The sequence below is a fragment of the Acipenser ruthenus genome, chromosome 5 (assembly GCF_902713425.1).
Source record: "Acipenser ruthenus chromosome 5, fAciRut3.2 maternal haplotype, whole genome shotgun sequence".
Lineage (NCBI taxonomy): Eukaryota > Metazoa > Chordata > Actinopteri > Acipenseriformes > Acipenseridae > Acipenser > Acipenser ruthenus.
The window spans coordinates 13,886,276-13,912,006 of NC_081193.1; the positions used below are offsets into that span (position 1 = coordinate 13,886,276).

Consider the following 25,731-nt stretch of genomic DNA (forward strand, 5'->3'; position numbering starts at 1 on the left):
GTTACTCTTTTACCCTGCTGCATATCAAATACTAGGGCTGAGGGGGTGCTTATAAACCACTGCAGGTGACACGTCCAATGCTGTTATGTTATGGATAAAGGATGCCAGATTTCCATTCTGTTTCTTAATTGTAGTTCAGCCTTAAAAAGTAGTTCAGTGGTTAAAGCAGTTGATTCCAGGTCTTTGCTATACATTCCCAATGTCAACCCAGTTATACAACTAGCATGTTTAATTACCAGTTAGATATAGCCTGGCCTATTTTAATTATTCAGAATATGGAGCTTTATTTATTAAGGTTAGGACAAAATTAACATTGCATGTAAATTCCGTAGTGAACAGTTAGTGGAGTTGTGTAACTATGTGGGACAGTTTAAACATTTTTCATTACTTCAGGGGTCCAGTTTTTGTATAGTAGATTTGCCAACGTAGAGCTGGCCTGTTAGCACAGCCTATATTATTTATTTAGGCAACCCAGATTATTTAGGCAACCAAACACTTTCAGATATTGGCTGCTAATTTAATACCCAGATGTATTGCTAAAAAGGTCTTCAGAATAACGTTTTCAGCATTTGTTATGATCAGGAATGCCTGGAGAAAATGGATTACCAGGTGGGCAAGGCCTGAAGGGAGACCCAGGGCAAGATGGCCTGCCTGGTCCTGTTGGAACAAAGGGATCAAAAGGTGTGTCTGTCTCTGCCATTACTGCCACATGTATTGGTATTCATTGAACACACAGCCAGACAGATCATTGCCTTTCAACCGCTCAGATATCCACCTAACTCACATCCTTCTGTAGTGGCCTGCTGTGTACATACTCTGTGCCCGGGTCTCTTTCAAAGCATTGCCAAAATATGCACAAGAGATTAGGAAATGAGTGGAAGATTTTCACAATTTTCACTTTTTGAATGAAATCTCATCACTCTTGCAATAGAGATTACATTCTTGACACTGTTTTGCATATGTGACAGGGTTGAGGCTGAGTGTGAACCAGTAAGCCTTGTTACCACTATGCAAAATATCAAGGAGTGTCTGCTTTCATGGTTATAGAGCCTTCAACCTCATCTCACCAGAATCCTTAATGGCAGAGCACTGGACAGCACTGCACTGGTAATGAAAAATCAGTCCTGTTTGGCAGTGTGTAATACGGAATCCATAGTCATGGCAATGTGTACTTAATTGGAATTAGGGATAAGACGTGTTTCAAGTTTAGAATAAATGCATATTACTGATTAAAGAGACTGGCCTTTCCACACTACCAAACTGCATTAAAAACGTAGGTAAAACAAATTGTTTTTGAACACAATAGTTTAATTGTACTATGTCATATTCATATCCTAATGATTTTCACCAAAGTCATTAATGTTGGAACTGGTTCCATATTTCCAGTAGAAAAGCTCCCCCATATTGGAGTGTTCCTAAATGCAGAAGCTGTATTTTAAAACTGAACTTTGGGGGTACATTTCTCTGGAACAGACATACTGTATGGTGGAGACACCAGTACATATGTACTGTGTACTGAGAGTCTGGCATTTTGAAATATCTCTGAGCAACAATTTAATTGGTTTATGCTATCCGTTCTGTCTAGATCTTGACATCATCTCTGTCTTTCTCAACATTTTGACATTAGTCGATCATGTCAGTGAAAATAGACTACCATAACGATTGAGCCAATTTAACAGAGGTGCTTATTGAGGGGATTTGATTGAAATCGGTTCAACCTCTATACATCTAATGTTCTTCAGCTCATCCATTTCATTTGGAACTTGGTTCTGTACGTCTCGGCAGTAGCACAAAGTCTTGAGAGTTGAATCATGGAGACCTATTAAAGTGCCAGCCTCTGATCTTAAGGGTTAGTGAATGCTAAATTGTCATAATTGCTACCTGAACTGAACTTTGCATGGACATCTTCTGCAAGAAGTTATTCCACAGGGTGTGAAAGCAGTGCTGGCTGACACCTGCAGAATTTATTTAATGGGTGTAATGGGTGGACTGAGCTCACACTGGAGTTATGCTCTGAGTTACTGTAGGTAAACTATGTAACAGTCCTAGCAGCTGCTCTCTGAATTATTGTATTCACACAGCACAAAGTAAAGCCAATTCTTCAACCTGTATATTGTTTTTATTTTTTTATATATGTTGTATTTCTTTCTAAGGTGAAAGAGGTGAAAAGGGAGAAAAGGGTGACAGAGGAGAGAAGGGAGACAAAGGTAAGATATTAAAACAAATCGATTTTTGCTTAAAACTAAAATGTCCTGCCCTGAATACATTGGTTATGTTGCTTCCCAGGCTATTTCAGTATATCAGCTTATTGGCTAAACAATCAAAACAATCTCTGTATATTTCTATGTAGTTAACAAAATAATCCCAGACATTTTTCACACCACGCACATCCCTTCGTTAATTAGGTCTCAAATTTGTGTTTGGAAAATATTCTAATGTTTTTTTTGTTGTTTTGAAAACATGATAACTGGGTTAACACTAGGCTAAATGAATAACTGTTTACAAGCCTTGCTTTCAGCTTACACTTTCATGGTCATTTCACCTGGAGAGTGACATTGTCCCTACCACTTCAGGGCCTTCTATCCTGTCAGTAACCAACTAACCGCCTCCCCTAATGACTGACCTGCTTTGCAGCCAGTAAGATGCTCTGACCGCAAAGACACTGCTGTGATGAAATGACCCAAGAAGTGCAAGTGCAACAGATTTCCTGGAAGACAAGGCAAGCAAACAGAGACCTTTCTTTCACCTAGTATATTACCATGTAGATGTGATCTTTTAAAATAAAAATACATGTTTGGGATTTCAGATTTACCTTTGATACTGTACATTTGAGACCTATAAAGTGAACGGAAGTGCTCGATTGGCAGGTTTTATGAAACTATTTTGTTAGCTACAAACACTTAAACGTTTCGTAATCAGTACAAAATTATTTTCATAGAATAGGTAAAAAATAATATTTAACTTGTGTTACCACTCAGTTTTTTAAAAAAATTTTTTATTGTGTTTAATACCAGTAAGTAATAAAATAAAATAACATAAAAATGCAGTTTACAAGTCAAATAAATGTCACATTCCTCTTGAAAAAGTATTTGGAAACAGACTAACCAAACTAAAGCAATTGTCCTGGCGACCCCCATGACTAACTATCATTGACCCTAGACACCTGGATACTGTGAATGCTGCTTTCTACCCTTTCCTAAAGTATTGTTTCTGCCTTTAACGTGACTCCTTTGTTTTTGTTTCTAATGACTAAAAAAAAAGAACTTGCTAACTTTTTTTAAAATTTTGTTTTTCAATCAAAGCCTTACCCTGTACTTTGAGGTGAGTTTAGAGAAATAACTTGGATTGACATGTATAATTAAATTCACTAGTGCTACGACGAACACAGGAGTTTCATGTTCGGATATTCGCTCAGAATTTAAATATTTGTTCATTTTTCAAAAAATAATAAAAGCCATTATATTGCTTTGTGACCGAGCAGCTGTTGCAGTAAACAAAAGGCAATGGATGGAATGGTGGAACCATTTCATTAAATAATAAAACGAAACAAAAGGTTTAAACCAACAACAAAACAACACAACAAACAAAAAGGCGCATTGGCCAAACAAATAAAGTTTTAGCAGTTGTTAGGTTTTTTCAATTTGTTTTCTCTCTCCTCGCTCTCTCCGCTCCCTGTACTCTCCTCTGTACACTCTCTCAGAGTGCAGCGAGTTGCAGGCTTTTATATCGTGGCCGAGGGGTTTAACTGGCTAGTAAATTATTCTATTACCCCTCGGCCACAATCTGCATGAGTTTATTAATTACTGCTGTGGATGGGACTACCCATCCACGCTACTAAACAAAACACAACAATCAATACATAAATACAAAACAATACCTACGACACGTCGCCGTCATCTATACATAAATACCGATAATAATAATAATAATAATAATAAAAATAATAATAATAATAATACAAAACAAATACAAAATAACACAGGGGCGGAGGGGGAAACCCCGTTCTAAAAGTAAATAAATACGTACAGGGCTGCTCGTCCTGCTACATATCCCCCCCCCCTTGTGCGCAGCACACATGGCCCAACGGAGGCAGTGACAGCATAGCAGCAGGGGCAGAGGGACGTGGCCCCTGTGTGTGTGCCTTTATTTTACAGCAAGACCTTACAATATGTAACACCTTAAAATAGATAAATATCACATGAATTAAAGAATAAGTTGTGTAGGACTTACTTTACCCCAGTGAATTAACTACAAAACAAAGGATGCCAAATAGCAGTTCATGTTAAACGTTGTTTTGTTAATTCCCGAAATAAATAGTACATAATGTTGACAACGCATTTTATTTATTTTTTTCTCTTTTTTTTCCCATTCCTTGCCATTGCTGTTTCTTCACAGTAAACACTGGCCATCTGTTTTCATAAAGTAATAACATGGGGTTTACTTGTGCCTTTTTGTAGCTGAACAAGCAAACAAAAACTGAAATTTAACTTTAACACTTCAAATAAAACTAACGTGGAAATGGCATTGTAAAGTGAAGGGGAAAAAAACCTCACCATTTTGGTTCTCGTTTATTACATTCCATGTAACAGAAAGTGGCAACAAAATATATATATATATATATAATATATACAGCAGGGCTAGAAGTTAACTTTTTAAGGCAGTAGTGAGGATCTGCTAACTGCCTGGAAAGTAGGTACAAAATGGTCTTATTCGGTAGCAGTTTATTCGACTAATAATTATATATATAAAAATAATTTTAAAAAATAAACACCTACCTAGTTTTAAATAGACCGAATAACCCAAACTATCACATAATAGGCCTATATTTAAATCAGAAAGTATTTATTGAAACCACCTTGTGCTCAGCTGAGTAATGGAACTAATGCAATTCCTTGTTGAAATGTATTTTGTTTTATCCTTAAGTTCTATAATGCAACCATATCTGTCAGCTAAGCATTTGATATGACATCTGTACGGTTAACCAGGTTATGTTTCATCAGTGCAAATTAAGTGGTACGAAATTATCCTCTTATCTGTCTTCACTTGTTGACTGAGATTTCGGTAACTAACAAATCATACACACATATAAAGACAGGGATTTAAAATAATAATAATAAGTAACGTGTGCCACAGTATCATTGAATCCTGCATTGTATGACCTTATAAATTTAAGGTTACAACCACAACCAAGCTGTTTTGAAAATGAAAGCTAATTCCACCACGGTACCGCTACATTTAAAAGATTCACTCAACATGTTATAATTGGTTTGTTCATAAATATGTATGCTCGCACCCTGCCTCAGTCCCGCCTCATCGAGGTAATGAATAGTCACTACACGGAGAACTTGTTCTCTTTTGCTTCTCACCATCAGGTAGGTAGGTAGGTGTAACTAACCTCTCCAATTGCGTAATTGTGTCTTTGTTAAAGACCTCTCACATCGAGTTTTCTGCTAATTCCACAGCAAATATTGCTGGAAGTTGGCTTGCCACTTCCCAGAATCAGTAACTCAGCTTCTGAGGACTGAGCAAATGCTGTGCAATTGCGCTCCGTTTAGATTTCAACAGCCTGCATCGCTCACCATTTGTAGGCTGCTTTCTAACCTACAGCATCTGCTGTTTGTGTTTATTCCTCTGCTCTTTCAGCTAAAAAAAAAAAAAACAATAACAGAGAGTGAAGAGAGTCGCTTCCAACACCGGGGCCCGGCGCTGCTGTACCCGCTATCGAGTCGACGCTGCTGAGCGTACCATTGCCCTCCCACTTGGTGTGTGCGGCCTAAAAAAAAAGAAATCATAAAAAAAAAATATATAATTTTTTTACCCTACCTTCAGCTCTGCTGTGTGTGTGTTGTTTTTTATTAAAAAAAAGTAAGCCTCTCTTTCTTCAATCTCTCTCCTTGTGTACAGGCCTGTAGCCTAGACACTGGCCCTGCAACCTCGGTGCTTTCGCCCCTGGTGCTTGGTGCCTTCAGTGCCCTTGGTACCTTCGGGGCCTCGGTGCTTCGGTGCCCTCCGTGTCTCGGTGCCTCAGAGCATCGGTGCCTCAGTGCTTCGGCCCACCTTGCCCGTAGCTGATGACGGTCTCCCTTGAGGAGCAGTAGGCGAACCAGGCAGGTGAAGGACATTTTGGACCTGAAGAGCCAGATAGCCCAGGTCCTTGAATATCTGGTCAGACAGCAGGCTTTGCCCCCCACGCCTGCCTCAGCTCCGCCCCGGTACCGTCCCCACCTGTACCGGCGGTCAACGACGCCTCGGACTGAGACAAGGCGATGAGTGAAGGGGACCAGGACGCGATTTCTATCATGGCCTCCTGGGATGGGGACCCCCTGGAGGTCCAGGAAGTGACATCAGCTCTGAGACTGATGTAACCCCTCCGTCAAGCTCGTTTCGAGCTCTCGTGGCGCGAGCCTCCAATTTCCTGCAGGTCCCCTGGAAGGCAGCAGACAGGCGCAAGCTTCGACCCCCCAGCCTTTTCCGGTATTCCCGGACTTCCTGGAGGAGGTTCAATCGCCTCAGCGCCGAGCATTAGCATAGTTTCCGCCGGTGGACACCATAGCGGCCCTGGTGCGAGCCCCTCCAGTATGAGGTCTGGCCAAGGATTCTGTATGTCCTAATGGCCAATGCAGGATCACAGAGGCCCACCTTAAGAAGGCTTACACAGCTGAAGCGCAGGTAACGCGCTTGGCCAACATGGCAGGTCTCCTAACGCATCCTGCGGTCAGCGCTCCTTCAGGCTTCCAAGGGCACGCCTTAGGTAGAAGCTTGGCGGGGTTTGTAGTGGTGCATAGACAGCTTTGGCTGTCTCAGGCCAGGGTTCCGGATGCGGACAATTCGGACCTGTTAGACGCGCCTATCTCCTCTGGCCATACTTTTGGGCCAGCGGTAGAGGACATACGGCAGCGCTCCCACAGAGAGTGGGAGGCGTCACGACAGGTGGCTGCAATGCTTCCTTCCCGTGCTCCGGTATGGGACAGATTTAATGGCTGGTGTCCAGCCGTAACCATAGTTACCTGGACAATTTCAATCCCCACTGCGCCGCACGCCGACATTGAGTCGCCTACAGGCTTGTGCGGCAGCCAATACCCAGGGCCGTCCACAAGGACAAGGAAATGCCAGACGTGGGGCCCGAGCACATCAGCGATCTGGGAAGCAGTTTCTGAGGAAACACCCCAAACAGCCTCCCAGAGGCTTCACCGCAGCCTCAGCAGCCCTAACAGGTCCCCGAAGGCTTGCGGCCTCAGACCCCATCCCTTCTCCCAACACCAACTGCAATACTGGCGCAATTGCTCCTCAGACTCTTGGGTGCTCACCACCGTACAAACCGGTTCCACGCGGGACCGCCTCCCTTTCGAGGGATCACGGTTACATCCATGAGCGACCCTCTCCAGGTCTTAGCTCTCAGGCAAGAAGTAGATACATTACTTTGAAAACAAGCCATCAGTCTCATAGAAGGCACCTCTCAGCAAGAGGGGTTCTACTTGAGATACTTTCTGGTGCCAAAGAAGGATGGCGGCCTTTTCCCCATCCTAGACCTGAGACACCTCAATGGGGTCTTGAAGGAGAGGAAGTTCCAGATGGTCACACATCGCCACATCCTCCAGTCAGTCCGTCCGGGCGACTGGTTTACCACTGTGGACTTAAAGGACATGTACTTTCACATCCCTATTCGTCCTGCACACAGGAAATACCTCTGCTTTGCCTTTCAGGGAAGCATTTCCGTGTTTTCCGTGCTGCCATTCAGCCTCTCCTTAGCCCCCCGCACATTTTCAAAGTACGTAGATGCCATCAGGGTGTTGAATTTCCTGGATGACTGGTTGATTTGCTCCCAGTTGCAGGAAAGATCAGTGACCCACACGGCGATTGTGACATAGCATCTGGCAAGAGTGGGCCTAACGATGGCAAAAGCCAATTAACACCGGTGCAAATTACGGTTTACTTGGGTCTCCGGCTGGATTCCCTTATAATGCAAGCCTTCCTGTCGGATGACAGAGTGGCCTACATTCAGAACTGTCTGGCCCTGTTTCAACAGTGATCCACAGTACAGTTGGTGTTGTGTCAGAAACTGTTGGGTCTGATGGCTGCAGCTTCATCAGCCATCCCACTAGGGTTACTCCACATGCGCCCGGCCCAAATGTGGCTCAATGCCTTCTGGCTACATCCCAAACGCGACAGACATCGAGTAATCCACAACATTCAGGTGGTAACGACAGATGCATTCAACTTCAGTCTGGGAAGGGAGTCCGCAGATCCTGGTCGGGCTGCTGGACATCCCTGCACATAAAATGTACTGGAGCTGTGAGCGGTCCATCTTGCTCTCCATCACTTCCTCCCAGTGCTCCAGAGGAGACATGTCCTTGTCACAGACAACATTGCTGTGGTAGCATATGTCAACTGCCAGGGAGGGCTTCGGTCCCTGAGGTTGCACCGCATAGCGTGAGCTGTTGACCTGGGCAAACAGGCGCTGTCCCTCCGGGCTGTTCATTTCCCAGGAGTGGTGAACTGGGCTGCGGACCTTCTCCCCAGGGAGGGTCCTCAGCCTCACCCGTCAGAATGGCAACTCCACCCTCAGGTGGTAGAGCGCATTTGGGAACGGTTCGGGAGGGGCGGAGTCAATCTCTTTGCCACGGCGGAAATGACTCACTGCCCCCTATGGTTCTCCCTCCACTGCTGCGGAGGTCAACTAGGGGTCGATGACCTAGTGCACGAGTGGCCCAGAACGCTTTTCTACGCATTCCCTCCGATACTGTTGCTCCCGGCTTTGCTAAAGAAAGTTCAGAGAGAAGAGGCAACAGTTCTCCTGGTGGCTCCCAAATTGCCCAGGAGAATCTGGTTCACGAACCTTTGCCAGCTACTGCAAGGCCAGCCCTGGGAGATCCTGCTGCCAGACGAGAGGCATTCTCTAGTAGAAGTCTTCACGGGTCCAAATGAATCAACCCGACCCGACCACGAACCGACAATTATTTACCAAACCCGAACCGATATAAAATCGTTGTTATTAGACCCGGATCTGACCCGGCCTGAAAAAACAGTATTAAAGCAGTGTTTTTTTCCAGTCAACCTGGAAATCTGGCTGAACTACAGACAGTGTTTATTCCATCATGAACCTACACAGAGGACTGTAAAATTAAATATATAATGTTTGTGTAAAAGATGATCAGTAAATTATCTGAAAATCAAATGAACTGAAGTACGATCTCATAAATGCGTGATTTTATTACAAACTTAGCACAAGAACAAATGGAACTGAGATGTAAAATTTGTGTTTTGCAAAACTTGTTTTCCTTCTTTGTCCACAATAACAACAAATGATTCTGATGAAGACAGCCTTTTTGTTAGCCATCACCTCCGCTAAGCGGGTTAGTGAGCTACAGGCTCTGTCAGTGCACAGCTCCTGTATGCGTATTTGGGATGATGGAAACAGGGTATCGTTGCACACGAACCCCGCTTTCCTCCCTAAGGTGGTTACGGCTTTCCACTTGAACCAGTCGGTGGAACTAGAAGCTTTCCATCCCCCTCCTTTTGCTTCGGAGGAGGATCGGAGATTGAATTTCCTCTGCCCGGTACGGGCATTGAGAAGCTATGTGGACAAGTCAAGAGCGCTGCGTCAGTCTGACCAGCTCTTTGTCTGTCATGGTGTAAGCACCCTGGGTCAAGCCCTCTCGAAACAGCGGCTGTCCCACTGGATTGTGGACACAGTTACGACTGCATATACTATAAAAAGGTTGTCAGGATGTTAACAATGAAAAGAAAAATTAGAGGTACGTTATTTAAACAGTTTTAGCAACACGTGGGAACAATGTAACATTATATTTTTCAGGAACCCTGCTTACACTTTAAGCAATGAAAGCACAGATTATGTGGGAACTGGACAAAGGGTGTCTGTGCATTTAATTACAACATGAGTTAATGTTTGGTGAGTATAGTGCCTGTTATTCCAAGTTGCTGACCCTTGCCTTGTTATTTTGTACACTTTGTTGTATAAAACTGTCTGCCTCCTTCTTTGTAAACGGGATGTTGCACATCAGGAATTTCTAGCCTTGTAAAATAATAATAAATATAAAAAAATACAAATTACTTTTTCAGGCTACGAATAAAAAGAACCAAGCTCACTTTTTCCTTTCTTTATAGTTCATCATAGGCATTTTTGTAAGAAGGGGATTGGAAACATATACTGCATAAATGTGACAGTTCCAAACATCTGAAAGTTGTTTTAATCTATTAACAGTCAGGAAAGGTTGGTGACGGAATAAGTCAGGTTTGATAATTTATAGGGATTCAGACCAGTCTTTCAAAATTGCTTCCATAAGTCTCAGCTGCAGTCTGATAGATGGAAAGTGTACAGTATATAACGCTATAGAAAACTATAAATACTCTCAGTTGTCTGCTTATTGGTCCCTTGTACCTCACTCACACCTTTTGACATTTGATCAACACACAATTACATTTCTGACAGCCTATAATTCAACATACAAATACTGTTTAGTACTGACAGACAGTCAGATATTTGGCTGTTATGTAGGGGGGCTTGTTTGGCTATTTTTTAAAAAAGAGGGCTGTAGTGTAATGTAAATATGCAGTGTAGACCATTTATTAAAGCTATTTTGTTTTGCTTCTGATGATGGTCATTTTTTTTTTTTTTTTTTATCCAAGACACTATTTACCAGTAATTCTGCTTGTCTAAAAATATATATTTTTTAATATTTTATTTTATTACCCTAAACTTAGCCCCAATCCATAGTAACAGGTATAACACGGAACAGTGCTACCCAGTTTGTTAAGCATGGCCAGAATGTTTTTAATTTTTTCAGATTTTTCCCATAAATACAAAACAAATTAGACATACTGCAACAGTGCTGTAATTGGTTATTTATCAAGTCTGTCAAGTCTGCTTGTTTAGGTAGTTGCAATGATACTGTAGTTTTAATGGTCTGCCTTACTTTTGTTACCGAGCATAATTTAGTTGTCAGGAGCCAGTTGTATAAAGAAAAAATAATAATGGAATCTAATAAAACATGAATTGTATATTACACACACACGCCAGTCACCGCTGTAGATGGCTATATTGCCAACTACCTGTTTATTGGGGAGTTCCAGTTCTGAGCTAATACCTAAAGATAATTTCCTGCATACATTTGCTAACTGGATGTTACATTAAAATTGGGGGCTGTGATGAAGAACGAATCACGTATAAGTACATGCATAAAACCTCACTAAAAGACTTCACAAAGACTGTTTTGGTTTTAAAAAATGCAAACTGTAAGCTGGACTGAAACACGTATTTAAAACTGTTTTCTGTAACAAAAAAAAAACACACATTGTACTTACCTTTGTGTACCAATTGATAGTCAGCTGTCCACTGTTTCGAGTACTAGCTATTGTATACTTCAAAATAAAGGCATAATACAGAGAGCCTAGCTGATAATAGTTAGACTAATGTTCCGGTATTTCTAGTCTAGTCTACCTGTTCTCTGGTTTGGATGTATTCAACAGTACATAGTTAACTTTTGCATTTTTGGGAGCGCCAAGAAAAGCAATATTCTTCATTAAAACAATGCAGTCTGATGATTTCTTCTTGCCTGAGTTTCCCCATCATCTACCTCTGACCTGGCTAACCTTACAGGCACTTTTAAGTTAAATACTTCAAAAGCCATCTACAATGCTACTCTGACTTCCCAAGGTGTGTAAGTATTAAATGTACATTTCTGTGGCTAGTGTAAATGTTTTTAAATGTTTAAGTTATCAGTTCAACTAGATCCCCTTGAGGATAAACACAAAGAGCCCAAATAGATATTATTCCTGGTATTATTTAAACAAATTACATGACATCCCAGAACCAAATCTTTGTAAGATAAACTTGAGCAATACACTTTGCCAACAAGGACAGCTGTTTCAGAGTAACAAACCTATGGAGCAATCCAACACAATAAACAAGAGACACATGTGCGGTGCCTCTTGTGTATTTCGGACGGTTTGTCAACAGTTTATTAAGATGCCGATACTCTTGAACCAGAGTATACTCACAAGGTGGTTGTAGCAGGGCGACTGCCCTGCACGTGTGTAAATTTAGTGTTGGTATAATTTGTATGGGGAAATAGTTTTATTGTGTGTTGTTTTGGAGTTGATTTGTGTGATTGAATTATTGTTTACAGACGGGCGCTCGATTGAGACTTGCTGCCTGCTAGGCTTGGTTGAGGGGAAGGGCAGCAAGTGATTGGCTGTGCTGGACCTCAATCAGCAGGTGGGCGGATCTTGACTGAGTGTCCGTCAGTTTTAAAACATCCGCAGGAGATGGCTCGGGGCGACTGCAAAGCCTTGCCAGAGGGGAGTGGTGTATACTCGGGAGGAGAGGGTCCACTTGGCAGGAACGACAGCTACGCAACGCTGAGACTGCAAGCGGTGCTTGTGAAGGCAATGCCCAGCCAAGGCCTTATGAAGCAGCACGAGTCATTGTATGAATACCGGCTCATGAGTAGTTTAGTTTAGAGGATAGTGATCCCATGTGATGTATAGCGAGGGTTACGTAGTGTAGCCGGTTGCTGAAGTGGAACGCCTCGTTGTATAAGGCTAGCGCTCGCCCTCTGTGGCACCTTTTCTTTGTAATTTTTGTACTATGTTTTATTTTGTATTTTTGTACAGCTTGCTGAATGTGTCCTCTGTGCGTTACCATGGCTGGTAACGTCACATGACCATCTTTATTTACTTTCTGTTTTGTATTAATAAATCCTGTGCGCCTGTGCCGGCGTTTCAACTCCAAGTTACCTTATGTCTTTGTTAGAGACATGTAACTCTACCTATGCATTAAGATCAAATGATGTGCCTACTTTTAAAATCCCTAAATTGAGATCTAATATGGGCCATCGTTCCTTTGTGTATCAGGCATTTCATCTTTGGAACACACTGCCTTCAAACATAAAAATGGCCTCTTCACAATACCTTTTTAGATCACTGATAAATATTGATTTTAAATCTGACCAGGGTTGCAAGTCCTATACATACTGACTATGACCAGGATCATGTAAATTGGAATTGTTTTACTTTTGTATGCTTTTATTTTGTATTACTATTTGTATGATTGTTTTAACTATTTGTGTCCTGTTTGAATGAGTTGTCTCTTTTTGCCATTGATTTTGTGATGTAATTTCTTGCTGCAGATGTAATATGTAATATAGCAGTTAGGCTCTGGGGATGCAATATATACTAATGCATGTGCTACCATCAGCTAGCAGTCATGTGACTTTTACACCGTGAATAAAAAAAAGTGTATTCATTCACAATGGGGTGAAACCATGCACTCTGATTGGCTGTTAGGGTAAATAATAAATTGTAGTTAAGGAACAGTTCGAACTGTGAGTGCTTAAACTGCTCAGCCATCTCTTCAGTTCTCTTCAGCAAAGCAAATTGATCTTTTACAAATACAGTTTGCCAAAGAATCTAAGATGTGATATATTTTAGTTACCTTTGTGCAAATGAGATACATGTTACATCCACGTTTTCAGAAGGCTTTGGTAGTTTACATCATGTTGGTCTTATCAGAGAGGTCATTTAACACAGGCTTGATATGTTTGGGACTGCTAATGCTAATGTAACGGGTGCAGTTTGTTGGTCAGCCACTGTTGTCCATGTCATACTGTCTTTATTTAAAAAAAAAAAAAGTAAATCATTGCAGGAAGTGAACTACTTATTCAAACTAACAATTGTATATAAAGTTTGAGTGGCACCAAAAAGTATTCATCCAATCTCAAGTCACAGCTGAAATTTATATTGACTGTTCCAACAATCATACTGTCCATTGTAGCGTGGCTGATATATTGTATGTTGGTGTCTCTCCTTAACTTTGTCTAAGTATCCTACCGAAACAGAACATTTATTTGTCAAGCTTGAAATTGAAAGGTAAGATAAGTAGACACAAATTCAAAATATTTTCAAGTTTTTGGTATATTTGCTGCTCTTCATCTGGTCATACTGGTTTAGCAGCCCTGGTGCTGGTGGAGGAGCTGGTTAAGCTGGTTCAAGAAAAGAAAACTGAAACATTACAGATCTCTTTACTCCCAGTCAGGAGAGTTGTAAGGGGGAGAGTTCATGTGTTTGTGTTTTATGTGCTTGATATTTACCAGACCAAAGAACAGATCTGGCGTGTTTATTATGTTTATTTTAAGTTTCTGTATCTGTTTCTGAATCTTTAAATCCACATGGCATTGCACAGAAAAGCACAGGGGTCATTTTTAACTGTGATTACAAAGTTTGAGAACATTGAGAACTTGGAATTTATTCAAGCTGTTTCTTGGCCATGTCATGACAATTTAGTAGTGTCCAATTATTTTGTTTAGCTCAGCTCACCGCTACCACCCTGCGACTGGGGAGGGGCGAAGACGAACACACGCTGTTCTCCGAAGTGTGTGCCGTTAGCCACCCAGAGCTGCAGCCCTGTGCAGCTTACAGGCAGGCCCATAGGCACCCGGCCAGACTACAGGGGTCACTGGTGCGCGGTGAGCCGAGGACACCCTGGCCGACCTAGCCCTCCCTCCTCCTGGGCAGCACTCGGCTAAGTGTGCGCCGCCCCCTGGGAGCTCCCGTCCTCAGTCGGCAAAGGAATAGCCTGGACACGTACCGGCGACGTCCAGACTATAGGGCGCATCCTGCACTCCACGCGGAGTGCCTTTACTGGATGCGCCACTCGGAAACCCGCAATGGTCTCTTCTTAATCATGAATTGTCTGGCAAGCATATATTCTGTAATACCTCTGTTCCTTGTTTTATGAAGATAAAAGCTTCTTTTAAATTATATGCCTGAGTTTATAGACCTCACTGTAGGCTAAAGTCAACGTTGACCTGCTGGGAACAAGTCAACATAACATGATATATGTAGCATAGATTCACACAAAAAACAGTCAGTGGTCAGAAATGGCCACTGTCTTTAATCAAACAGGTCAGAAAGCAGTTTCATGCAGTTTCATGTTGTTCTATCTAAACTACAGAGCTATCCAGTGGAGTCACTAGGATGTTGGTGTGCGACTTACTTTCTAGCTAATTAATTTCACCTGAAACTTTTAATTGGTTAAACCTGTACAGCCAGTTACTTTAGGCAGCTATCACCCCATTTCAAAGAATGTGTAAAGGCAAATGATAAAATCATTTTAACAGTATAAATCTAGTAAGAAGCTAATGAGGGTAAATATTTGACTGGTCCTTCCTGCAACTCCCCTTGCTTCAAAAGAATACACCATGAGGTTAAAAGAAGAAACAAAACCCACTGCCAGCAAAAGAACATGTGTATTAAGCTGTGACACTGCAGAATATGATATATTACTAGCTTTATTTGTCAATAAACCATACACCATAATAGGAATTGTTAATATCTTTGCTCTGGGTGAGCATGTGTAATGTACAGAAAAAAAAGCAAATGAAGTTTAAATAATACATCATCATTTTTCCTGTGGTCCATTTTCAAGCTTGAGTCAATTTCCTTAGTGAAATGAAGTACAATAATCAGAAAATGTTGGGCCCCCGAGTGGCTCACCTGGTAAAGGGATGGTCTCAAACAGGGTGAGTCATACAGTTAGAGGAACACGGGTCTGCAGGGAGAGTAGCATTGGCTCTGATAATCTTGTGGGTTAGGGAGTTACAAAACAGGCAGGAACTGTTTATTCTCACCATGCTACAGCAAACCTGATTGGCCTGTCCTCGATAACATCTGTAATAATAAAAAAGAAAATCTACTCACTTTCAAAATCTCAGTTTCAAAAGTAGTATACCCGCTGGCATTTAAACTAAAATCAAATATTCCATTTTCTGAATCTTTACTTCCTTTTTATTGTTTTTTTCTTTCTTATTGTGCTTTTAAATGTCTTCAAAGATACTGTATTGATTGGATTGATCTGGTCTTGCTAAATCACTTCACCCTGACAATCAGCACACAAGGGATTAAACATGGCAATTTTCAGTCAACTCTTTCAAAACCTGATTAAAATCTAACACTGCTGGGCATTTTTTGTTTTCCATACATGTGAGTGACCCATGAACACAGAATGAGAGACTGAGCCAATCTGTAAAACAGCTGGATACAACTGGAGTATAATCAACTTGAGTAAAAAAAAATGTAAAAAATAAAAATAATTGGCATTAAATTGTATTTGATTGTACACAGCAGACAGGCTTTTCATCTTAGAATGCCTAATTGTATGCAACATCAACTTCCAACTGAAGAATTATGCCTACTTGTGGTAGAACATGTGCCCATTCTAAGGGCTATTTCTTGTTTGAAAGGAATAATTGGTACCACAATTTGTTGCAGTTCACTCCTATGTAAGCAGTTTCACAATTTTATACTTTCCAAAGCTCTGTGTCCAATCCTGTATTGATAAGAAGCATTGAGGGGATCTTTCCACTTCCATAAGCAAAACCCCACCGAGAAGACATTCCTTCTCCACGTGTTTGTATCTAACAGGCATTCTGATTTTGAAGCCCAGCACTGTCACAGTCATAACAGGATGCCCAAGGGCTGCATGGCTCAGTGGCATCTGATATCCAGATATCCAGCCATCTATGGCTTCTTGGTTTAAGTCTTGTCGCGGTCTGCAATAACCAAAATATTTTCTAGGACCTGCTTATTTCACCAAAATTGTATGTGAGTCTTGTATTTCTTAGCCTGGTACTTCTTTGCCTGGTGTGTGATGATATTTCTATATATAGACCAGTTGAGTTTTTTTTCTGGAGGGACATGTTGCGGATTACTGTATACATTCATTTAATAAATGGAGTTGAATGTGGAGCAATATTTATTGCATTCCATACAATATTGTCTTTGAGACCACAAAATAAAATAAAAAACATTCCTTTTCCGACAAAGGTTACATTATAATTAACACCTTCAAATGTTTGATCAATTGATTAAAACACCCAAGAGCAAGAGGTGACCCCTTAAGTGGAGAGCAAACCACTGAGAAGGTGGATTTTATTTTCACGACCCCATGGATAACATTGTTTCTGCAGTGTTCCACTCCCATGTGTGTCTCTTGGTTTTATTGAATTCTCTTTTTGTCTTTCTCCTTGTTTACTTTTCAATAATTCCCTAATCCAATTTTAATGGGAAGAAAACATACCACTGAAGAAATGCTTGCAAAAACAAACCAATATTCCATGATTTGTTTGTCATTCATTAGACAGGCTAATACCATCAACACCCCAGGATCTCATTTGTTAACAGATAGTATCATCCGTCTCTGATTTGTGTAGGAGCAGATGAAACCATAGTTCGGCTGGTGAACGGATCTTCACCCTCTGAGGGCCGGGTGGAGGTGCACTACGACAAGCGCTGGGGGACAGTGTGCGATGACGGCTGGGACAAAAAGGATGGGGACGTGGTCTGCAGGATGCTGGGATTCAAAGGAGCCAGGGAGGTTCATAAAACTGCAAGATTTGGGCAAGGTAGGTCGGAAACAGCTGACCCAAGTGTCCTTCTCCTCAACTGACCAGGTGACAAGATCAGCAGGTGAATCTTGATTCCTGCATCACCTCTTTGGTTTGCATCACCAGGTCGGTTTAGGCAGCTACTTTGTAACTTCAGACATTTGCAGGGATCTACGCCACCAGAACGTCACCAATTTTACCAGAAGACAAGTTGGTCCTATTTCCAGACATACTGTACATCACGTCTTCTTTGAAATAGGAAAATGTACAAAGTCATAGCTCAGGTAGTTTTGCTGGGGGCAAAACAAAAGAAAACTAAAAACAGTTCATAATAAAAATAAAAATAAGTGCTGTGCAAAACTGTGAGGGTTAAATTATGATACATACTAGCTTACTGTATACCAGTTTTTTTTTTCATTTACGGACATTACATCAGTTAGTTCAATTACTGAGTTAAATTACATTGTCTTTATCACAGTAATTTCTGTACGTATTCTGAGCCCAAGGGAACACACATTTCCTTCCTGAGCTGTAGTTTGGGTTGTACTTTATCAACTCATTTTAATACACGGAGCAAATACTGTATGTTAACGTCTTGCCAGGATTGCTTTATATTTATGTAATTATTAAAAATGTGGTCATTAAAATGGTTCATTCATTTATTGAGTTATCCTATCATTTGATTTTGAGTTATTTAGTGTTGCCTATTACTCACCTGTGTGGTAATTTATGACATCCAGCAAAGTAATTATTGATTAAACATCTTATAAAGCTAATAGAATATCCACAAGACAGTAAGCGACACAAGCAACATACATAATCAGATGTGATTGATGTTGGAAAAAATCTGTATATTAAAAAGAATACTGGTAATACAATGAAACCCTGTAAATTGAGAGGTAACAGAATTAATACAATCTTCCTGTTTTTTTTTTTTTTTTTTTGTATGTAACATGATAGGGTGGCAGTGGATGCCAGTAAATTAATTCATCTTTATTTTGGTTCAACTATACAAAGTAGCTATGAATAAACAAAAACAGAGATTGTCAGTCCCTATATACTGTAGTAACTATACCTAAAGATATTTTTTGACACAATATTAAGTTGATGCAAAATGTAGCCCTCCACTATTTATTTGCTGTTCTTTACAGTGGTATGTCATCTTAAGCAGTTGGTACCCAATAAAATTGTAAGTAGATCCTCTTTAAAACTAAATAATAAAATAATGACCATGTGTTTCTCACATAACACTGAAATGTTCTGGTTTGTAATAGTGTTAATGACCTACAGAATGTTGGCGACAAATAAAACTCCAAAACTTAATTAAAGTCTTCTCTGTTAATCCTCAGAGCTGAGGAGGGACCTCCCATCTTTGGGTGATAGAATAGTTCAGTCTCCATGGTCATCCAAATCAAATTTTGAGGCTGCCTACCAAATAGTGTGGCTATTTTGTGATGTGTGCAGTATGGTCCACTGAGGACTTATTTAAGAATTAGAACCCTAGGTGAAATGCAAGTAATATGCTACAGATAAAAACATTCAAAAGAAAACAAAACACACACTACTCCTGTGTATTCTTACATGATGCACAGAGAATACAAACAGTACAAAACCAAACCCTCCAGCAATGACAAAAGTTTCTCATCATTTATTTTGGGTTATTTAAAGGTGGAAAAGCCATTATTCCACTGTGGCCATCGAATGGGTTGTGTAATAATGGTTCAGTTCTATCTCGGGCAGAACGGATTGGATAAATACTACTGAGCTAGTGTTGAGATTAGCAGAAAATGCAGTCCCATTTTTTAAAAGCCCATTTCATTGCTATTGTCATGGTCTGGATTTGGATTTTGAATCATCCTACTGCTTCCCTTTCTATTAACTTGCATTAGTGGGTCATAATAAGGTAAAAACCAGCACCCACTAGCATGTGTTGGCTTCAATCAACTTGCCTTTCATGAATAAAAACAAATGAACTTTCTTCTGTTGTGCTGGAAAACTTGGTTCTTAACCTTTTTTTTTTAGTCTGTAAATTTGTCAAAAACAAAAAACAAAAAACAAAAAACCTGTACCTGAACCTTTATTGTGAAGTTATTCTGAGATGTAAAGTAAAATCAGTTACCACGTAAAGGAAATTTTAAATATGCAGGTACTACATAGTTTTAAATCCTCATTCTTGAAAATACACTTGTATCAGCGCTCTTAGCAGCTTAACACCATTGAAATTGACAGCACCCCTCTGTCTGCCTCACCTGGATTTGCACTTGGCTAATATGTGAGACACTGAAATTCACTGTATTTGGTTCAGTGTATTTGTTCGTTTATTATCAAATAATAAAAACCAGGGGCTCCCTCCCGAGTGGCGCATCCAGTAAAAGCACTCGCGCAGAGCGCAGGATGCGCCCCATAGTCTGGACGTCGTTGGTTCGAGTCCAGGCTATTCCTTTACAGACCGAGGACGGGAGCTCCCAGGGGGCGGCGCACAATTGGCCGAGCGCTGCGCAGGGGGAGGGAGGGTTAGGTCGGCCAGGGTGTACTCGACTCACCGCTCACCGCACACCAGAGACCCCTGTAGTCTGGCTGGGCGCCTGCGGGCTTGCCTGTACGCTGTGCAGAGCTGCGTTGTCCTCCGACACCGTTGCTTGGTGAGTCTGCAGTGTGAAAAAAAAAAGCGGTCGGCTGACGGGACACGCTTCGGAGGACAGCGTGTGTTTGTCTTCGCCGCTCCCGAGTCAATGCGGGGGTGGTAGCGGTGAGCTGAGCTAAACAAAAATAATTGGACACAATTAATTTGGGGAGAAAACAACAAAAAAACTAATTGGCGACTACTAAATTTAAAATAATAATAATAATAATAATAATAATAATAATAATAATAATAATAATAATCAAAAAAACTCCCATAAACCAAAATGTTAAATAATTCAGAATTAGAATCTTAAACGTCTGCTTTCTGTGCTGTAGGTCTCAAATCTGCAACACTAAAAGAAGAGAAGCAACATGAATGTTAATCTATCATTTGTTATTTAAAAATCTGTATTAAAAAAAAAGCCTAGGTTTTGGAACCTGGCAGAGCATGCAAGATTCATGACATGTTGGGAGGGGGAAAAATTGTAGGATGCTGTAATATATATTTTTTCAAGATATGTTTTCTTTTGAAGTCTGATTTCATGTGTGATGACCACAGCTTAAAAACATCTTAACTCAAAATACAAAAATCTATGATTTCATTGCACATGGTGTACAGCTCTTTAAAAACAAAGAAAACAGAAAGTATTCAAATTATTTCCATTGGTGCTATAAGTCTACGTTACATGTAATTAATACAGCAGTGGCTTGGTTCCAATCGCCGGTCTCTAATTTCTTGTCCTGGTGGCATTTGGCTAATAATGTTTCCTTTCGCAGGGAGCAAAGCTGTAAAACAATAGCTGAAGACAATGTACATGTCTGTGCTCAGGAACCGGAGTGCTGAGCAGGGTGTTTTACTCTTGGAACTATCAGGACCAAAGCCAGAAGTCTGTATTTTATTAACAGAGAGCATTTACAACCTCCCATAGAGCCAAATATTATCTGTTTCATAGGATACACTGGAAATATGCAGCAAAGCATCCTGTTATGATGTTGCACTGATTGTTCTTGTGACCTTTACAGTAAACAGTACAACAGCGCTGGGTTATAAAGGGTTTTTAGACCCAGTGCAGACCCTGGGCTACATCCCACTGATAACAACTGGGAGTAAAGAGCTTTGAGAATCTGCTCCCCTGTGTGTTATTGCTTTTGTGAGATAACCCTTATAGAAGTTTACTCTTGAGTAACGCAGTAAAAGCAGTGTAAAGTTTAGTAAGACCTAGTAAATATGTGGTAATACACATTAAAGCAGGTTGGGAATGGGACTCAGGTTTACCCCGAGTCTTAGGCCTTGTCTTCATGTGCCACTGGGGCCGAGCTAAAAGCATTTTGAGCCTGTTAGTTCTCCTCAGCAGCATTGACTGAGATCAAAACAGTTTGAATTGGAATAGGGATTGAGAGAAATCTCTTAGGCCTAGTCATGCTGATACACTATAGACTGTACACAAGACAGATATTTTGGAAATTCAATAGGAACCAGATGTGGCAAGTGCAATCCCTATGGGGGCCATTGTATACTGAGCCTGAAGTCTATGTGACTTTGAGTTACCGTGGAGATATGAGAAAATCAAATCCAGAGACCTAATTTACTTCTCTTTTTTTTTTTTAATAAAACAGTTAGTTTATTAGAAGAAAAATACAGTTTTTAAAAAAAGAAAAAATTATGATGTAATTTTTACAGAAACAGCAATAGTATGTAATACTATTATTTGTTCTTCCAGGCTCTGGATTCATTTGGATGGATGACGTTGCCTGCACAGGGACAGAAGAAACGATCCTTCAGTGCAGATTCGCAGGCTGGGGAAAGACTAACTGTGGACATGTGGAGGACGCTGGCGTTACCTGCAACCCATAGCAGGAATGTTGTACAAGAAAGGAAAGAGGAAGCAACTGTCAAAACAAATAATACATGGATATGGGCAATTAGGCATCAACTTCAGCAAGACAAATTGTTTTACTTTATCCATAAACATCCATAATGATGACCACAAACAGTTCCTGCTTTTATGGCATATTGTAGTGGTTTGAGATGGCTTCTGATGGATGCTGTCTGTTATGAATACCCTAATTTAACCAGGAAAAGAAATCCACTAGGTCTGAGCTCTTTTCATACACAAGCCAAAGTATTGGACATTGCAGCACAATACATTCATTAAATAATAATATTATTGTGTATAAAAAAATCTGATAATAGGTTTATATCTATTTTAATATAATAGGTGTCTAATTAGAATGTTTTTAATTTAGGTACCATAATGCAATCTATTTGTTTCCGCAAACATATACGATCCAGATTAAACCATGCATTTACACTAACTGTAGTAAATGTGCAACAGCTGTTTTTCTTTCTCTTCAGATTAATTGATTTGTTTTTTTTATATATTTCTATGAGAGTTTTGTTATGTTATATTGACAATGTGAGAATAATGCAGATGCACAATGCAGATGATTTAATTCACATGTTAACTTTTATATGTACTTTTTTTTTAATGACAAATAAAATATATCTATGTTTATACATGTGCATTGTTCATTGTGAGGATTTCAAAACTATCAACACTGAGCAGATAAGTAACTTCTTAAAGAAAATCACTGAAATCTACAGGCTCTAGACACTATGAACAACATAGCTGACACAAATGCAATTTAGTAAAATAGTTTTAAGTTTTCAAAAAAAGGCAAACTCCAAATCACAACACAGAACAGGTAGTACAGAAAGTGATTTAAGCTGATACACAAATCATATACCGGTACATACATTATATAAGCAAGGCAGTTCATGATAACCAAAATGTATTGTGTGGTGCGAGTATAGGGAAATCAGACACATGGAAGTTATTCAATTAATAACAGAAAGGGTAACACACAGTATGAGGGAAAAATAGACAATTACCTTGTTAATGTACTGCAATTTATATCACATGTATCATTAAAAATACTGCAGGCCCTACTTTGAAGCAAAGAGCAAAGGGAAACGCACATTTCCTCATAGGAATAAAACTGTGTTAGTTGTATAACAGTAGAAACAATCGGAACACTTGATTTATTGTTTTTATTTTTTTATGTATTTATTTATTTAGTGTTGTGTACCATTAATATGAAGTAAGTAAGGTTTGGGGGGGGTCAGTTCCCATGACAGAAAGGGTTACTTTATATTTGGAAAGCTTACATTTAATAAGTAGTACTAATAGTCTATTTTCACATCAGGAATTTGAAGTGAATAATTTCCCAAATGTTCTGCATTCTTCTAAAGGTATTTGAAATTCTGCACACTAAAAGGTTTTGTCACTGAAGAAAGAGATACTAAAAAAAAAGTCAACATTTCTTTGCAACCTGCCATTGGGTTTTGCTGCTTTACACTGAACACAGTGCTGGAACTTCTGACTTGGACATCAGAGCTCCCACACTTCACAAGGCCTGCGTGTGAGGCCAGCACCCGTCAGAGAAAAAGTGCAGGAGCAGAGGGTTGTTATTTGAGCTGCTAGAGCACTACAAGTGATTTTCAATGTGTAGCTTTCATTATTATTATTATTTTCATCATTGAAATAATAAGGGATAGTTAGTTTCAAGACATCTGTCTGATGTGCATGACACCATTAATAATTGCTTTTAGAATCTCACCTTTTAGCCAGATATTTGGTCAAGTCTAGAAAAATATGTTTATCTGATAATTTCCCTTTACGTTTGGGGCTCCCTATGTGATCCATCGATGTCCCCCTGTCACAAAGACGGCCGGAGTGGGTGGCGTCAGACCAGATGCAGGAAATAAATAAACAGAGAGATGGGGTTTTGGTAAAGCTGAGCGCGTGATTGCGCTCAGCATTTAATAATTAAACAGAACAGAACAGAAAATAAAAGGTTTGAAACAACAAAACACAGGACAAGGCACTCGAGCCAAAACAAAAGGACAAACAAAACGTACTAACACACAAACGGTGGATGCACAGACAAACGAACAAACACGGTGAGTGAAAACACTATTTTTACTATTATTATTCTAACAATTACTACCTCCGTCTCCAATCCCGTTCTCCACTCACCGAACACCCAACCCCGAGTGACAGAAACGTGCATCTATATATACTGTTGCGCTGGGATTCAATTACTAATTAATTACTCACTTGAATCCCAGCACGTGAATTCATTACGTGAAACCCCGTGTTCACATATTATATTTTAAATGCACGTGTGTGATGTGCAATCCCGTGCTTAAATACAAATATACAATTTAAACACACGTGAAACACAGACCTGTTTATATCCCGTGTACCAATCTATACACCAACATTAACATACGCACGCATATACAACATATAACACACAAATGCACACAGGGGCGGGGCACATTGCCACATATACCTCCCTTGTGCGCAGCACACATGGCCTCAACGGCCACCTCCCCCCTTAAAAATCCAGCAGTCCAGGCCAAAGTCTCGGGCTGGGAAGGGAGGCTTCCAGGGGCCCACAGGTGGCAATGTTGCCAGTAGCCAGGCTGCTACTGGCCATGCTGTCAGCAGACGTGCTGACAGCTCCCAGACTGACTCCTTCAGCCGGGGCAGTCCTGGCAGCGGAAAGGCTGCTTGGGGGATGGTCTCCTGACCTCCCCTCTTCTTCGTAGCCGGCAGCTCCCTCTTCCGGGGCTCCGGCCACAGTCTCTTCTGCAGCACAAGTGCTGCAGTGGGAGCAGGTCTCCGGACCTCCCCCACGATCTCCGGCAGCGAAACTGCTGCAGTGGGAGCAGGTCTCCGGACCTCCCCCACGATCTCCGGCAGCGAAACTGCTGCTGGGGTTGGTGGTCTCCAGACCTCCTCCCCCTTCTTCGTGGCCGACAGCTCCCCTTTCTGGGGCTCCGGCCACCGTACTCCCCGTGGTGGAAGTACGGGAAGCAGAGACAGCTCCTGATGTTCTGCTTCTGGCGGTGGTGGAGGCAGAGGCAGCTCCTGCTCCTCTGCTCCTGGAAGTGGCAGAGGCAGCTCCTGCTCCTCTGCTCCTTCCGGTGGTGGTGGCGGAGGCAGAGGCAGCTCCTGCTCCTCTGCTCCTTGCGGTGGTGGTGGCGGAGGCAGAGGCAGCTCCTGCTCCTCTGCTCCTGGAGGTGGTGGAGGCAGAGGCAGCTCCTGCTCCTCTGCTCCTGGAGGTGGTGGAGGCAGAGGCAGCTCCTGCTCCTCTGCTCCTTCCGGTATAGGTGGCGGAGGCAGAGGCAGCTCCTGCTGCTCTGCTCCTGCCGGTGGAGGTGGCGGAGGCAGAGGCAGCTCCGGCTGCTCTGCTCCTGCCGGTGTAGGTGGCGGAGACAGAGGCAGCTCCGGCTGCTCTGCTCCTGCCGGTGTAGGTGGCGGAGGCAGAGGCAGCTCCGGCTGCTCTGCTCCTGCCGGTGTAGGTGGCGGAGGCAGAGGCAGCTCCGGCTGCTCTGCTCCTGCCGGTGAAGGTGGGAGCAGCGTGTAGTCTCCTGCCGATGGAGGTGGGAGCAGCGTGTAGTCTCCCCCTTTTCCAGGGGACTGGTGCTGCTCTGCCTCTCTTGCAGGGGACTGGTGCGGCTCCGCCTTTGACGGGGAAACCAGCAGGCATTCTCCTTCTGCTGGTGGAGGTGGAACCAGCAGGTATTCTCCCTCTGCTGGCAGCTTGGGTCCTGGGGCTGTGGAAGCCCCGACTTCCCTCTCTTCGGGCTGTGGACGCACCGACTCCTCCCTTTTGGGCTGTGGACGCACCG

At 41.5% G+C, this 25,731-nt stretch overlaps 1 protein-coding gene across 2 annotated transcripts in view; it reads left to right on the top strand.

Annotated features, from left to right (window-relative positions):
* LOC117402663 (scavenger receptor class A member 5-like) overlaps positions 1–22,545 on the top strand; it is a 79,547-nt gene extending 57,002 nt beyond the window's left edge. For both annotated transcript variants that reach the window (XM_034004033.3, XM_034004034.3), the window contains exons 6-9: positions 583–681; positions 2,154–2,207; positions 17,229–17,420; positions 21,749–22,545. In XM_034004033.3, the coding sequence (XP_033859924.2) occupies positions 583–681; positions 2,154–2,207; positions 17,229–17,420; positions 21,749–21,882 (479 nt within the window). In that variant the 3' untranslated portion in view covers positions 21,883–22,545. The remainder of the gene's footprint in view (positions 1–582; positions 682–2,153; positions 2,208–17,228; positions 17,421–21,748) is intronic.
* Positions 22,546–25,731: the final 3,186 nt, after the last annotated feature.